At 35.7% G+C, this 17,459-nt stretch overlaps 1 protein-coding gene across 2 annotated transcripts in view; it reads left to right on the top strand.

The window, feature by feature from the left end:
- PKN2 (protein kinase N2) overlaps nt 1-17,459 on the top strand; it is a 127,975-nt gene that overhangs the window by 81,442 nt on the left and 29,074 nt on the right. For both annotated transcript variants that reach the window (XM_053892852.1, XM_019414068.2), the window contains exons 7-8: nt 2,388-2,573; nt 3,496-3,605. In XM_053892852.1, coding sequence (XP_053748827.1) covers nt 2,388-2,573; nt 3,496-3,605 — 296 coding nt within the window. The remainder of the gene's footprint in view (nt 1-2,387; nt 2,574-3,495; nt 3,606-17,459) is intronic.

Below are 17,459 nucleotides of genomic sequence, written 5' to 3'. Positions count from 1 at the left end.
TTTTTTTTTTTTTTTTTTTTACCATTTCTACTGCTTTAGCTTCAAGTTCACTAGCTTTTCTTTTGCAGTGTATAATCTGCCACTAATCTCATCCCAGTATATTTTTCCTAAAGTCTCTAACATGGTAGTTTTATATCTGGGATTTTGTTTGGGGTCTTTTTGATTTCTTGCATGTCTCTATTCAAGTTTTTGAACAGATGGACTATAATTATGATCACTGTGTGAATGTGTTCATGTCAGTTTTGGATTGATTTTCATTTGGTTTCTTTTTTTCTTACTATGTTTCTTACTTTTCTGTTTATCTGTTTTCCTGGTATAATAGTCAGAATTTCAAGAATGACCCTTGGAACCCCTGTCCTGTGAATACGATGAGACATCATTCCTGTGATAATACTATGTTATATGGAAAAGGGGATTTTGCCTGTGTGACTAAGGTTATTAATCAGTTGGCTTTGAGTTAATATAAAGGGCAGTTATCTGGGCTGGTGTAATATGATCACATGAACCCCCTAAAAGCAGAGAATTTTCTCTGGCCAGTGGCAGAAGGGGAAGAATAATCTGAATCATGAAAAAGATTGTATGTGCCATTGCTGGCTTGAAGATAGAGGGGGCCAGCATGTAGTGAGGAATTCACGCGGCCTTTAGAACTTGAAAACAACCCTTGGCCATCAGCTAGCAAGGAAATAGGGACCCCAATCCTATGTCTGCTAGAAACTGGAGGCTGCCAACAACCTGAATGATCTTGGAAGCAGATTCTTCAAATCTTCCAGATAAGAGCCCAGCCTGGCAGATATGAGGATTTCAGCCTTGTGAGATTTCTAACAGAGAGTACAGACAACTCACCCAGAGTCTGACCTACAGAACTGTGAGATAATAAATGGGTGTTGTTCTAGGCCACTAAATTTGTGGTAATTGGTAATCCAGCAACAGAAAACAAATATGCCTGGTAGTCTCTGATTAGATTGCTAGACATTGTGAGTTTTAGCTTTTGGGTGCTGGATATTTTTGTATTCCTATAAATATTCTTGAGCTTTGTTCTAGGTCACAGTTAAGTTACCTGTATTGCTTTGAAGCAATACCTGTATTGATTTTAAACAATACCGGGTATTGCTTTTAAGATTTGTTATACAGACCAGAACATCATTTAACGTAGGAGTAATTATTCTCTACTACTGGGGCAAGACTGAATACTTGATTAGGGGAACCCTCTGCACATCTTAGTTCTGTCTCTGGACAGCTGTTGTCTATCTTTTACTCTGCCTGTGAATTCTAGCCACCTTGATCAGTTCTGTGTCATACTCTCCGGTCCGTTTCCTTCACACAGGTAGTCCACTTGGTTGCACCTGAGTTTCCCCTCCCTGCACTATGTCCTAGGTATATTCCAGGCAGTAAACTCAAGCAGTCTTAGGGTTCATCTCATTTGTTTGCCATCTCTTGGGGATCAGTGTTCTTCATTTCCTGACCTCCAATGTCTTTAACACTTTTTTCACGTATTTTGTTTGATTTTTTTTTTTTTTTTTTTTTTTAGAGTTGGGTATAAATCCAGGCCTTTTTACTTTCGAGTTCAGCTTTAATTATTTAAGTTCATTGGGACCAGGAAGTATCCCTAAATGTTATATATAGGAGTACTTAAATAACTCCTAAAATGTTATTCTCTGTGCATTATCTAAAATTTTAATACTATAGCACCATTTCTAACTTCTGGTATACTAAATCTAGCCCAAATGATGACAAACCGTATCTTTAGATAGCCTTAGAGTTACTCATTTTCATTTGAACACCTTCAGTATTTATTTGCCTAAGGAAATCAGAATTATGCTTAGATAATTATAGTCAATTATTTGACTCATTACACTATTAGAAAGTTAATATTATTTTACACATCAAATAGAACAGGAAACCCATTTATACAAAAAAACCCTGTAAAGTCTTTTTCTGTATTAACTACGTAACTACTAAACATGGCTAGCTGCTTTTCATGTAGTCAGATTTCCTTGTTTCTAATTTCTGTATGTTTATGTTGATATTTGGCTTTGTTTTCCCTCCCACATGGTCTATCCACATAATTTTGTAATTCTTCCATGTAATTATATAAATGAGTATTCAGACATAGAAGAAGTTTATGTAACCTCTTTTAGAACAAGTTTTTGGACAGCTATTGGAAGGCGCTGTTCTTTCCATAAAATTTCTTATAGTTTTATTAAGAATTTTCAATAGGTTTCTCTAATTAAAACAGGAAGGATGATTAGTTACCTCACAGATCCTCTGGGAGAAGAGATTTTGTTATTTTAGCAGATCTCTCCCCATCCTTTCTGAATAGGTAACAAAGACATAGTTCTATATATTAAAAATTGATGTTCTTATTTGATATTTGTTCATGCTGATAGGTACTTTGGAAGTTCGTCTTATGGGCTGTCAAGATATTCTAGAGAATGTCCCTGGACGGTCAAAAGCAACATCGGTTGCACTACCTGGTTGGAGTCCAAGTGAAACCAGATCATCTTTCATGAGCAGAACAAGTAAAAGTAAAAGTGGAAGTAGTCGAAATCTCCTAAAAACCGACGACTTGTCCAGTTCAGTAACCAAATTTTTTAAAAAATCGTATAACAAATTAAAGGGCCTATACAAAGAACTTAACAATGCAGCTAGCAATGGGAAAGAGCCAAAGTTGAACAAAAAGCTTTATGTTCTGACTTCTATAATTTAACTTTAAAATATCGAAAGCTATACTGACAGGAAACAAAGGCAACCAAATTTATTGAAATTATGTTAGAAAACTGAATGACACATAACATTAATTCTTTTGGAAGAATGAAATGCTCAGGATCAATCTATGCCAAACTGAAAGTGTTCGGAGGCTCTGAGTCTTGTCACATCTTTATCTTTTAATGACATCGTGACACTTCTCAATCTTGATAACTAACCACAGGACCAAACGTGTTTACTAGTAGTGGCTCAGTTAGCAAACAAAATGGGGGAATAGGTGGAAGTGGTAAGAGCAATATGCAATAGGTTTATGAAGCACTTTGCAGATGTTCTAAAATGTAATTATAAACTATGATATAAAGGTAGCACTGGGGGCGGGGAAGGCCTGTGACAGTTAAACCTACTACAGAGTACAGAGGTGCATATGTCAGTGTCTTCCTTCATCTAGAAAGGGATTTTAGGGAAAGTGTGGAAACAAAAATTGTCTAAGGTGACAAACTCTACAAATAGAAGTGTAGAGGGAGAAAACTGAATGATTACTGTTGATATACAAACATACAAAATAGACAGCATTTGATCTCTGTGTTTTTGTCAAACACAGAGGATAATTTGGGAGCATCTGGTAGAAGTATGTGTACATGTAAAAGTAGCCATTTAAGATTCAAAAGCTTCAGTATTAAGAAAAATCTTACTTTTAAAGGCTCATGAGACTTTTGTTCCTATTAAACAGTGATGCTTCTATTTTAAAGTTTTAAAATATTTAAGCAAGTTTATAAATTGTAATTACAGATGATGTCTGTGCGGTTTTGAAGCTAGATAATACTGTGGTTGGTCAGACGAGCTGGAAACCCATTTCCAATCAGTCATGGGACCAGAAGTTTACACTGGAACTGGACAGGGTAAGAGGAAAAACATTTTACTTAAATTTTCATTATATTTATAATTCATTTTGAATGTAAATTTTATGTCTTTGAAGACTTTGAAAAGTTTTATTTTTTTAATGCTTATTCATTTATTTTAGAGAGAGGGTGTGAGCGAGTGGGGAGGGGCAGAGAGACAGGGAGACGGAGAATCCCAGGCAAGCTCCGCAGCTGTCAGTGCAGAGCCCAGTGTGGGGACTCAGACTTACTAACTGTGAGCTCATGACCTGAGCCAACAATCAAGAGTCAGACGCTTAACTGACTAGCTACCCAGGCACCCCTGGAAAGTTTTATTTTTAACACAATAAAAGAAGAACCTAGGGGTTTTTTTTTTGATGTTTCTCATCTGGTGAGTTGTATAAAAGCCTGCATTAAGACAGAGGTGAACATCAGAGTGCTGCAGTAGCTTTCGCTTCTGCAGTGATTTGAATGTACATTTTGTATTAACATAAAAGACAACCAAGTGAGAGCTAGTATTGAAATATATTTACTTTAGTGATGTACTCTAAAAATGAAGGTGATTCTTCTGATTCACCATTTGTAGGTTATACTACTAAAGCTGGATTTGAAATGAGCTAATGTGCTCAGTTACCCAGGCTTCCATGTGTCTCAGTGGCTTTCATGAATGACATGAATGGCTGGAATATGATACATAGCTGTAGAATCCAGAGGTAAAGCTGGTCCACACTGGATTCAGATCCATGGTGGTGACTTTATTACTCAGATTCTAATCCATCCACTGGGGTGTGGGAAGAAAATAATACAACTTAATCTTATCTAAAGAATAAGAAAGATAGCAAACTTTTTATCATTTAGTATTTAGACTGATGATACATATGTCATTTTAAAAATTACATTTATTAGTGAAAGCAGATTTACAGTGCTTGATGATGTGAGGTGGTGGTTTTACTACTCTAGCCTCTACTTAAAAAATTTTTTTTCCAATTTATTTTTTTTCTTTCCTCATGGCCAGCATCCTAATCACATCCTCATCACTGCTTTTCCTGCTTCAAAAAATGTTTTATGTGCTTAAACTTTATGTATACCAGATTTCTTAGCTTTAATACGACCTACCTCACTGAGATGTATGAAGATTAAATCCATGTAAAAATCATTGAAAGTGGTAAGAACTTGATTAATGTTCTTACAAAACATTAAATAAAAAGAATAAAAAGTAATTTACTAAGCTCCATGTGTCTAAATACCAAACTGATTTTCAAAGAATACTACCTTCATCTTGGCATTCATTCTCTCATTTATGATCCTTCATTTATTTTAAAATTATTATGAAAGTATTTACTTAATCAACAAATATAATTCATTGATATCTACTGTATTCCTGGCACTTCGGGTAGATTAGCAATGAACGACATAAACAAGGTCTTGCAGGTTTCCTCAAGGAACTTCTACTTCATTGTCTTTCAGTACATACCTGACTTTTTAGCATCATATCTGAAAGTGTGTAAGAGTCTACCACCTCATTTCCCAAATGTACCTTTATTTTGATGATTTCATTTAAAATGATATTAAGGTCTTAGAATGCTGGGCTTGAGGTGTTTATACTTGTTGGTGTCGGAGACGGGATGGGAGACACGTAATGGAAAAGTTGATCTTGGAATTTGTATGAAGAATGAATTTGAGGGAGGAGGAACTAAAGGCAAGCAATTTGGCAGGAGGCTACTCCAGTGCTACAACTGTAAGATCAGGAGAACTTGAAGTAAAACTTGGCAGTAGGAATAGAAAAAAATACATGCAGGAAAAAATAATATGAGTCAGTAACTAATTGGATTGGAGTACAAAGGAAGGGATTTGTCTATAGTTTGCAAAGCAAATTATACCACAATCATTAGAAAAAATCTATATTGGAGGGGGATGGGTTCTATACCTAGTCTCTTAGCAATTAAATAAAGATGTGGAAGGTAGAGGTCAGGGCTGGATAGGTGGATTTGGAGATCATCTAATTAGACGTCATAGTGAATGTCATCCAAGTGGGTAAGATCAGTCTTTTCATTTCACAAATATTTATTTAACATTTCATATGTACCAGGGTTTTTACTAGGTTCTAGATTTACGGAGATGTACGTATTGCTGTAACAGAACTCTTAAGCTTGATAATCACTGATCTCTATTCTGTGCCAAGCACCATTCTAGATGCTGGTAATGATTGATCAAAAGTCCAAAGTCCGTATACTTAAGGACCTTATATTCTAATGAGGGAAGATAAATAGGAAACAACTTTTAAAAACTACAAGGATAGGGAAAGAAGGAAGTAGGGTGGTATAATGAGGGGGTAGCAGCCACTGTAGATAGTTAGGGGATCTCTTTGAGGATGCTACATTTGACCTGAGAGACCTGATGTGTGAAAATTTGCCAGACTTTTAAAGATCCAGGTAGAGTGTTTCCAGCAGAGGAGACAAAGTATACAACCCCTTGAGGTAGGAGAGAACCTGATATGTTGTAAGAATAAAAATTGTGGGGCGCCTGGGTGGCTTGGTCGGTTAAGCGTCCGACTTTGGCTCAGGTCATGATCTCACGGTCCGTGAGTTCGAGCCCCACATCGGGCTCTGTGCTGACAGCTCAGAGCCTGGAGCCTGCTTCCGATTCTGTGTCTCCCTCTCTCTCTGACCCTCCCCCCCTCATGCTCTGTCTCTCTCTGTCTCAAAAATAAATAAACATTAAAAAAAAAATAAAAAATAAAATTGTGAGACAGAAGATCAGTGTAAAGTAGATGATGTAGGTAGATGCCAGATCTCTAGGGTCTTCGTAGACTAAGAATTGGGAGACTGTTGAAGGGCTTTTAATAGGGGAGTTGGCATCATTTGATTTACCTATATGGTAAATGATCTGATAGAAGTAAGTACCATGCACCATAGAAGCTAATAGAAGAGTTATTAACACAAAGTGGGAAAAACTTTATAAAACAGAAAACAAAAAATCTCACAATCAAATCTTAAGCCGTATCCCAAAGGTAGGAGGAGAAAGAAGGTTTGCCCAAAAAGAAATAAAAAACTTTGAGTTGGCGGGGGGGGAGAGAACAAAAACAATAAAGTTTGAGTTGAGCCAGATCATACCTTAGAGAAGCATTATTAAAACTTATCCAGTGAATAATTGCAGGAATGGTGAGATGATGAAAATCCTGTTACATGTGGAACAATTGAAGAAAAATGGGATTTTTAAAAGTCAAAGAAGAATTTTAACAAAGATTTGATAACTGTCTTTGAAGTTAAAGGGAGGAACATGTGGGAAAAAAATTAGGGTAAGGATAGCAATGAGATTTCAGTTTGTATATGTTTATTCTAATCAATAGTGACTTTCCTAGAGCTCACTGTTAAGGTCTACTAGATGGGTCTTTCAACTCTGATATTTTCTCTTTCAGGGTAGAAGAACCAGCATTGTTACATGCTATAAATTAGCTGTTTAAATAGACCAATATAATTCAGTCAAGCCCACTAAGAGGGAATAAAAGTTGAGGTTGTTAGTATAAATAGATGCTGTTTCTATGTCTTATTATATTTGTATCTTTTTGTAAACCGTGTGAATACATATAAATCTTTATGGCCATAAAATGTTTCTTTCACTTTCATTTTTAATGTGAATAGATTTGCTATAATGAAGCCAGGCAAAATAGGTTCATTGTCCATCTGCTACTTACTAGCTTTTGATAGTAGACAAAGTACATAACCTTACTACTGGGCATTTGTTTCACCATCCCTAAAATGGGGATAAAATATACAGTTGACCTTTGAACAACACAGGTTTGAACTGTGCAGGTCCACTTAATACATAGATATTTTATAGTAAATTACTATGAATGTATTTTCTCCTCCTTGTATGTTCTTAATAACATTGTTTTCTCTAGCCTACTTTACTGTGAGAATACAGTATATTATACATGTAACATATAAAATACATATTAGTTGACTGTTTATGTTATCAGTAAGGTTTTCAGTCAACAGTACCAAAGTAGTAAAGTTTGGGGGAACCAAAAGTTGTACTAAAATTTTTCACTGTGCAGGGGTTGGTGCCTTTACCATTGTGTTGTTCAAGGGTCAACTGTAATCTTTACAGGACAGTTAGGAAGAAAAACTGAGGTAGTGTATATAAAATCCCTTGTGTTGCTTGTCTCATTTTAGCCACTCGATGGCATTAGTTTTTTCCTTAGCCATAGGCTTTGATGTGTGGGTGGCTATGAATTTAAGTATAACAGAAGAGCATGGTAGGTAATGGGGAATTAATTGGTGCAGTGTCTCTTTCATTTCAGAGCCTATTTAAAGTAATTATAGGATTTTTTATGAGTGATATGATCAAAATGAAACTCAAAGAGAATTATTGTTAGAAAACAGCTGGTTAGAAGATTTCTCTTGTCACCATGTTTTTGCATTACAGAGTTTAATATTTAAAATAGAACTTAAAAGTAGTAAGTATATACATACTTACACAAATATAAAATAAAATAGAACTCAAAAGTTATCATCATGTTATAGTTAAGGAAACTGAGCACCAGAGTAGTTAAATATTAATAAATTTCAGAGCTGCTACTAGACCTTAGTGCCCTTCAAAATGGATGCTCTTTCCTCTATGGCAATTTGAATGAGATAGGTAACAGTCACACAGAGGAGGAAATGACAGAAGATGATGAAAACCTGAAAGAAAGAAAATAATTAAAAATTACCCAGACTACAAGCTTAGAAAACTACAAAGACTGATAACTTTTGATTGGTTGTTTTTTATGTGAAGTTGTGATCTTCACCTAAAGTTGTTTTTTGTTGTTGTTGTTTTTGGGGGTTTTTTTTCATTACTTCAAACATTCTTCCGACTTGGGAGCAGTACTCCCCTTGAAAGTTTGAAGACAATGCGTGACTAAGAAAAGCTATTCATCCCTGAGGCTAACTAGAGCTTCTAGGCTCCTGATAGGCATGTTACTTTTCCCTAATTTGATTATAAACTTCTCTTTGGCAGAGACTACATTCGTTATCATGATAACTACTTGTGTTTTACTTTTTCATGTGCTTTTTACCCTTTTACTTTATCCCTTATATTTATAGAATATTTATTTGTGGAAAATGTTTATTGAAATATTTATAGAAAATGTTATTTTAAACTGTCTGACGTGTCCATGCCTAGCATTTTGCCTCAAATGTCAAGTTTCTTTTCTATGGGATTCTGGAACTAAGTTATACTATTTCTGTCCTTTTCAAGACACAAAGATTTATAGATCTTTTTGGAGTTGTAAGATACTCTGGAAATGAACTAGACCTACAATAATCTAAAAAAGCCCAAATTATGTTCCTGGGAGGTCAGGGCTCTGTAGAATTGTCTTAGGAGGCAACACGGAGACTTTTTTGTTTTGTTCTGGGTAAGATATCATTTGGAATTTGCCACTTAAGAAAAATAAGCTTTGAAAATTGCTGATATAATTCAGCCCCTTCAGCCCCCTCATTTTACAAATTACTAAGGAAATTATGGCCTAAGGATAAAATAACTAGCCTGAGGTATAATCCAGGATTCTTTTTTTTTTTTTTTTTTTTTTTTTTTTAATTTTTACTGAAGTATGGTTGACACAGTGTTACATTATTTTCAGGTGTACAACATAGTGACTCAACAAATCTGCAAGTAATTGTTCTGCTTACCACAAGTCCAGCTACTTTGTCACCATACAACACTATTATAATACCACTGATTATATTCCCTATGCTTTTTTATCCCTTATCCCTGTGACTTACTCATTCCATAACTAGAAGCCTCTATCTCCCACTCCCCGTCCCTGTGGCAACCACCAGTTTTTTCTCTGTTTTTATGGGTCAGTTTTTGCTTTTCATAATAATCCAGGATTATTATTTTTTTTTATTACGTAATCCATTTCACAACACTGAGATCAAGATTCACATGCTCCACCGACTGAGCCAACCAGGTGCCCCAATAATCTAGGATTTATAATGAAGTCTCCTGACTGATAGTTCTGTGTTCTTTCCATTCTTATCAGATTACCCTTTTTATATTTTCTTATAAAATTTGATCCTTATTAATGTTTATTGTAAATGCAATAACCATGTAATTTCTCATTTTCTCTGAATTCCTTCGGTCCTCCTGGGGGAACAAGCCATACAATAGGAATACAAAGACATTTTAATTTCTTCTGTGTAAGAGCTGGCTGTTTTGAGCATATTGTTTAAGCTGAGATGCTGTTTTTTTAACTTAAAATGGACAAGGACCCTGACTGGCTCAGTTGACTTGATCTCAGTGTTGTGAGTTCAAAACCCATTTGGGGCATAGAACCTACTTAATTAAAAAAAAATTGAAACTACAAAAATACTGACCCTTTTTACCTCTTCCAAATTCTATTAAATGACACATCATACTCTCCTCTGAGGCTTTGAATCCTCTGAGACAGTGAATTATGTATACAGTCTACATTTTTTTCTTTTTTTTCTTTTTTTCCATCTCTGACGTCTCTTAATCACCAGACACGCTCCAGTATTCCTTAAGAGCTTTGGTTCTTCAGTTCGGCATCATTATGGGGCATTAAAAACAAAAACAAAAAAACTACATACGTATACAACCCATTTAACAGTATTATTTCAAACTTCTTTGAATACCTCAGCCACTGTGTACCTTTACTGCTTGTCATTTTAGCAATGAATTGAGCAATGAAATCTTAAATTTGATATGTCACACTTTCACCAAATCTTTTATTTCCCTAAATGAGACAAAGAACCTAGATTAATGACTATGCAGATAATGATTATGCAGTAAATGATAGCTTAAATTATTGTTACTCCTCTGGTCTCTTCTGTATTACCACAGAACTAGATATTTGATCAAATCTTTTCATATCCTTAATTCTTCAGGAAGAGGCTGAAGAAGGGGCCATCAGCCCCTTGCAAATTTCATGTTCTTTTCTCTGTACCCTAAAACCAATGTTACCCTGAACCATTCCCTTACTGATGCTCCCACATCAAGCAGCCTTTAATCTTATCTTTATATCAGACCTGTCTTGGAAACCCCCAACAGCAAATCAGTCCTACCATCTGTCTTTTCTGCTTTAATCTACTGAATGCTGCTGAAATATTAATCATACCTATTACTATAAATTTTAGTTTCTGACTTCAGCTGGGCTTGTAAATGTTGTCCTGCATTTCAGATCTTTATCCCCTTATCAGGAGCTTTTCTTTCACCTATCTCTTCCAGTCTTCTATCCCACCTCAGACCTCTTTGTTTCCATTTTATACATAAGATTAAGATCATTAGGGTGCAGCTTCCTCAGATTCCTCCTATCACCTGCCAATATTTCTGTATCTTCCTCATTGGTTTTAGAGAAAGAGGTCTCTTTCCACCCTGTAAGAGCCTATAAGCATCCAATTTGTCCTCCAATTTCCATTCTTTCTCATCTCCTAAACCTGTTCCATCAGTTACTCTGTCACCAGTATTTTTTTTACCTCCTTGCTTCTCACCTCTGATCCTTACTGCATATGTTCACATTTCCTTCCATTAAAAAAAAAAAAAAAAAAAAATTGTTTTGCTTCTTCATAGCTCTATTGACAGGACTCTCTCTCATAGACGAGATTCTTGAAGTAGTAGTTTGTGCTCACAATCTGTTCTTCCTCATCCTATCGTTCATTACACATTACACTAAAACTTCTGTACGAGGTTCTGAACCACGCACATTACATGTAGTATCATTTAATCCTCACGGTAATCTTACATGTATAATTATTATCACTGTTTTGGGGATTACTGAGGTTCCAAAAGGTAAATAACTTTGCCACACGGCTGGAAAGCAGTGGTTCTGGGAATCATCACAAGAATCTTATATCAAAGCCAGGTCTTACCTGAAACCAATATGTTCTTTTAAATAGTGGACTAACTTGTCTCTTTGTTTCCAATATAGATTTTCTTAATTACATACCACAATATTAATAATAAAAGCTGACATTTACTGAACACTGACTATGTGCTGAGCTTGTATTAACTCTTTTAATTTTCACACAACCCTAGGAGGTTGATACTATTATTATACATATTTTGCAGATGAGCAAAATGAGGCTCAAAAAGGCTAAGTAAATAACTTGCCCAAGGTCACAAAACTGGTAAGTGGTATAGAGCTAAGATTTTAACCTCTTTTTTTCTACAGAAATTTACTAAGAATGCAGCACTAGGCCATCTTGATTTTAGGGGCCTTGTTTTTAATTACTGTATTGCCTGACCTGACCTCTACTCCTCTATATTTTAAATCCTTTACTAGGAGCTTATAATTTACAAGTTAAAGACCAAATGCTTTTGCAAGTCATACAGAGCCCTTCATGACTTGTCTCTGCCCATCTTCTAATCTTTATTTCCCAAAGCGTTCCTGCTTCTGTTCTAGGTGTTAACTAGATGAAGCTATTTCCTATCCCTACAGTATACTTTGTGCATGCTTAACTTTGTACATTCTTTCCCCTTTGACTCCTATGTTCTCTCCCTTATTCTTATAATTTGTATCTAAGAACACAATTTGAGCAATTCTTATCTTTTCTGATCTTCCTACTACCTTCCCCTTAGGAAAAATTGGTCAGTTCTCCCTTTTGTGTCATTATACCAATTGTATATGCCTCTCTTTTGCCAGTATTTATTTACATTTCCATCTCCCCAACAAAACTATGAACCATATGAGAACAGGACCATACATTATGTCTCTTTGTATTTCCATCACAGTATTTAGTATAGGTATTCATTAAATATACAACAGAATGACTGAAAATAACTTAATGCAAAAATATTTTTAAAACTAAAAGTTTTTTTTATATAATTTCCTTTTTTTTTTTTTTTTTTTTTTTCCTACTTATGCAGGTAACACACTCTGCTTGGTACAGTGATTCCCAAATAGATTCCCAAAATGACACACATTAGAATCTGAGGGGAGGGGGATCATATATATAATTTAAAAATGTCTTCTTTCTTACCTGCTCCTACCCTTCCACACACAACTGAGTCTGACTTATTTCCTTATGGCTTACCTGTTACTGTTCTGTAGCACAGCATAGGCATTTTAGCTTTCTTCTACCTTTCCAACCTTTAATGTGCAAAGGCCTACATTTAGCACAGTGAGAAATAACAAAACAGCGAGAAGCATTCTTTCCATAAAGGACTCTATAGTCTGGTAGGCTTAAAAAAAAAAACAGTTGGAGACAAAATAAAAAACTGTTGAATTGTGTTTCAGAAGCTTAGGGAAGAATTCTTCTAACATGAGCATGCATCAAGAATTTAAAAATACATGAAGATACAAACACCATGAGTAAGCAGCAATGGATAATGGGATTATTTGTTATAGAATATAAAATAAATATTTCAAATATTTAAATAATAGAGGAATTTGAAAACATGAGCAAAGAATGAGTGATACAAAGACTAAGCAGAGTTTTTTAAAAAAACAAATAGTAGACATCTGAGATTATCTTCAAAATAATTGGGGGACCATTAGTCCCCAATTGTTGAAGCTGTGTTGGAAGGAGAGTAAAATAACACTTAACAAAAATCAGAAATAGAACATTTTTAGTTGAAAACTAAGTGGATGAGTTAAATAACAAAAGAGTTAGTGGGTGGAAGATAGAGCTAAAGAAGTTGCCCTAATGCAACACAAGGAGACAGATGAAAAATGTGAAAGAGAGGCTACGAGACAGGAAGAATGGGATGAAAATGACTACCACACTAAGAGGAATTCCAGAATGAGCGAATGGAGACAATGAGCAGTGGTCAGATCTGAAGCAATAATGACCTAGAATTTTCCAGAACTAATGACAAACATTGAATCCTCAGATTTGAGAACACAAGTCCCTAGAAGGATAAATATAAAAAGTTATACACATCTGAACTCAAGGGAAAGACCTCTGGGCTGGGTTTAGTCAAGAATGCCTTTGTGAGGAACACAGATGTTTAATTCAGTCTTGATGAAAAGAGAAAATTGAACCTGGTACAGGGGGAAAAACGTGAAATCTCATATGAAAATATACGTTTCAGCAGGGGAATAAGATATAAGATTAGACATAGGAATTGTGTATGTAAAGACAGAGAAGTTTATAATAGGTTTCGAATAATAGGGAGTCTTTGGAACTTTTTATACAATATGAATTGATAAAGGAAGCAGTTTTATTTATTTATTTATTTTTTTAGGAAGCAGTTTTATATGTAACTATTAAAGCACTAGTTTGTATCATAATTGTTTACTTCTCTCTTACGAAAAGAGCAGAATCACCCACATATAGAGGAGGCAGACTTTTCAAGCAAAGATCATAACATTATGTTTTCTATTGTCTCAGTCTCAAACTCTCCTCTCTGTATTTCCCATCCTCCCCAAAGATCCTAGGATTTTCCTCTTTTTGTCATATTTGGTCCAGCTGGAAAATCACCCTTATTGGACTCCTCAACTGAAAAGAGATACTGCTGTTTCCTCATACGGTTGTTTTCGGTTTGCGCCTAGTAGATTCCAGTGGTCTCCCTTCCCTGGCCAGTGCTTTGACTCTGGAAGCTGATAGCTGTGGACTTGAACAACTAGGCTCTGACTTACAGTGGGAGACATTGTTAGGAGGTGTAAGGATAGGAGGAGAGAGAAGTCAAGGTGTTTGTTTCCCTCTTCCCTTCCCTATTTTCACAGCATTCGTTCAACTATGGCTACAGCTCCTGTTGGACAGTCCCTTTTTCCAAGGTCCAGTTCTCATTGGATTCTGACAACTATTACCTCGTACACATTGAGGCAAGGGGTGGTAATGGATTTCTGCTGTTGCTAGATGTCAGTTGCTTCATCCTTGTTGGCTCTTTAACCTTAATCACACCTCCATAAATAGCCAGTTATTAAAATTCAGACTGTTTGGGGCGCCTGGGTGGCGCAGTCGGTTAAGCGTCCGACTTCAGCCAGGTCACGATCTCGCGGTCCGTGAGTTCGAGCCCCGCGTCAGGCTCTGGGCTGATGGCTCGGAGCCTGGAGCCTGTTTCCGATTCTGTGTCTCCCTCTCTCTCTGCCCCTCCCCCGTTCATGCTCTGTCTCTCTCTATCCCAAAAATAAATAAAAAAACGTTGAAAAAAAATTTTAAAACAAAAAAAAAAAAAAAAAAAAATTCAGACTGTTTGAGTATGCAGCTTCTTTGCTTCTATGACCTTAACTGATATTTCTCAAGGTTGTGTTGTCTTCAGAAGCCCATAGAAGGCCAATTAAAGAAGAAATAGAAGACCAATTGATATGATATCTACCATGTTGTACCTTTACAAAGTCTTACCTTTTCTTGGCTCTTGAATATTCCATGCTCTGCTTCATCTTGCCTCCTTTTTTTTTTTTTTTTTTTTCTTTTCAGCAGTGGAGACTAGCTTTCATGTTCTTCTATTAGAGGTTCCCAAATTTTCTTGGTTCACAGCATCCTCAGTGTCCTGGTTTTTTGTTTTTGTTGTTGTTGTTGTTGTTTTACAGTGTGTCCAGGCCAAAGGAAATATCCAACAATTTCATTTATTAAGAACTACTTATTGAGGTACCTGGTGGCTCAGTCCATTAAGTGTCTGACTCTTGATTTCAGCTCAGGTGATGATCTCATGGTTGTTAGATTGAGCCTAGTGTCAGACTCCATACTGGGCGTGGAGCCTGCTTGAGATTCTCTCTCTCCCTCTTCCTCTCCTCCTCCCCTACTTGAGCACGTGTGTATACTCTTTCTGTCTCTCACTCTCTCTCTCAAAAAAAGAAAAAAAGTACTAACTAAAAATTTTCTGTGCAGCAAAGGAAACATCAGCAAAATGAAAAGGCATCCTACAGAATGGAAGAAAGTATTTGCAAATCATGTATCTGATAAGAGGTTAATATTCAAAATATATTAAAAAATCATATAACTCAGTAGCAAAAAAATCTGATTAAAAATGTATAGAAAATGAGTAGACATTTTTCTAAAGAAGACATTCTTTAGAAATAGTCAAAAGGTGCATGAAAAGGTACTCAACATCACTAATTATCAAGGAAATGCAAGTCAAAACCACAGTGAGTTATCACAGTTATCACACCTGTTAGAGTGGCTGTTCCCAAGAAGATAAGAGATAACAAATGCAGACAAGGATGTGGAGGAAAGGGAGCCCTTGTGCAGTGTTGTTGGGAATGGTGCAGCCACTATGAAAAATAGTATGGAGGTTTCTCAAAAAATTAAAAATGGAACCACCCTATGATTCATCAATCCCACTCCTGGTTATATATTCAAAAGAAATGAAAATAATATCGAAGAGGTATCTGCACTTCCATGTTCATTGCAGCATTATTCACAATGGCCAAGTTATGGAAATAACCTGTCAAGGGGTGAATGGATAAAGAAGATGGGAGATATATATGGAACATTAGTCAACCATGAGAAAGAGGAAGAAATCCTGCTGTTTGCAACAATATGGATGGACCTTGGCGGACATTATGCTGTGTGAAATAAGCCAGATAAAGACAGATACTACATGGTATCATTTATATGTGAATTCTTAAAAAAAAAAAAAAAAAGGCAAAAAAACAAAGTCAAACACCTAGAAATGAGAGTAGAAAAGTGATTGCCAAGGGGCGCCTGGGTGGCTCAGTCAGTTGAGCGTCCAACTTCAGCTCAGGTCATGATCTCATGGTTTGTGGGTTCGAGCCCCGCATCAGGCTGTGTGCTGACCGCTTGCTCAGAGCCTGGAGCCTGCCTCAGATTCTGTCTCCTTCTCTCTCTGCCCCTCCCTCACTCAACGCTTTGTCTCACTGTTTCTCAAAAATAAATAAATGTAAAAAAAAAAAAAAGTGGTTGCCGAGAGATAGGGGGTGGGGAAAGCATGGATAGTTTGGTTAAAAAAAAAAAAAGTAAAAACTTTAGATATAAAATGAATAAAGTCTGAGCATCCAGTGTATAACATGGTGACTGTAGTTAATAACACTATATAAATGCAATTTACTGAGGTGATGAATGTGCTAATTAAATGGGAGGAATCTGCATAGTATATACATATGTCAAAATATCATATATATTTTATGTCACAATTTTATTTGTCATTATACCTAACTTGTTTATTTAATATAATTTATTGTCAAATTGTTCTCATAATTTATACCTAACTTAAAAAGTATTTAAAAAATATTTATTTAGTACTTATATTCTAACTAATTAGTACTTTTTGAGTGAAAAAAAAATTGAAAGAAAATACAGTATTTTTACTTCATTTTTGCATAACCAGTTACTTACTAATGGAGTATGTCTGCTTGTTGTATACTACATAACTTCTCAAAGCGTGAACACAGCATGCTTACACATTGATTTTTCATGTGGAAAAAATCAGTTGTTGAAAACCCAATTTAGCAAAGATAGGAAGATGTCATCAAAAGGAATGTGGTACATTCGGTTGTTGAAACTGAGCTTACCATGAGCTAGTATTTAACAGTGTCCCACAGATGTCACTGTGTTTCCTTTGTAAAGTTAAAATAGCCTCCATTGTCCCAGAGTTCCTCACGAACAGTTTGGAAACTTCAGCCTTCCTTGTGCTTCAGGTCTTTTTATGCTAGATTTGTGCCAAGTTTTTTAAATTGAAGCACATTTTTTTTTTAAGTTGTTCTCCTTCTTCTCCTACATGTAGGGCTGATTCAATGTCTTTTTTACCTTTTTCTGTTTACTTTCAAGGCCTTAAGGAGACTTGAGACAAATCTTACAGGTGCCTTAGATCTTCTGTGTTTTTTTCTTTGACCCTAGGTTCAAATTCGTAAGACCAAATAAAGAACAAATTGGGACAGTTTACTAGTGCTGCCCATCAGTAGCTCAGATTATACTGCTCAGCTCTTGTAGTGGTGGTTTTACACTATCTAGAATTTTGTTGCTCTTACAG

Source organism: Panthera pardus, unplaced genomic scaffold (genome assembly GCF_024362965.1).
Source record: "Panthera pardus isolate Hobbes unplaced genomic scaffold, ASM2436296v1 HiC_scaffold_11, whole genome shotgun sequence".
Lineage (NCBI taxonomy): Eukaryota > Metazoa > Chordata > Mammalia > Carnivora > Felidae > Panthera > Panthera pardus.
This window is presented reverse-complemented; position numbering and strand designations above follow the sequence as displayed.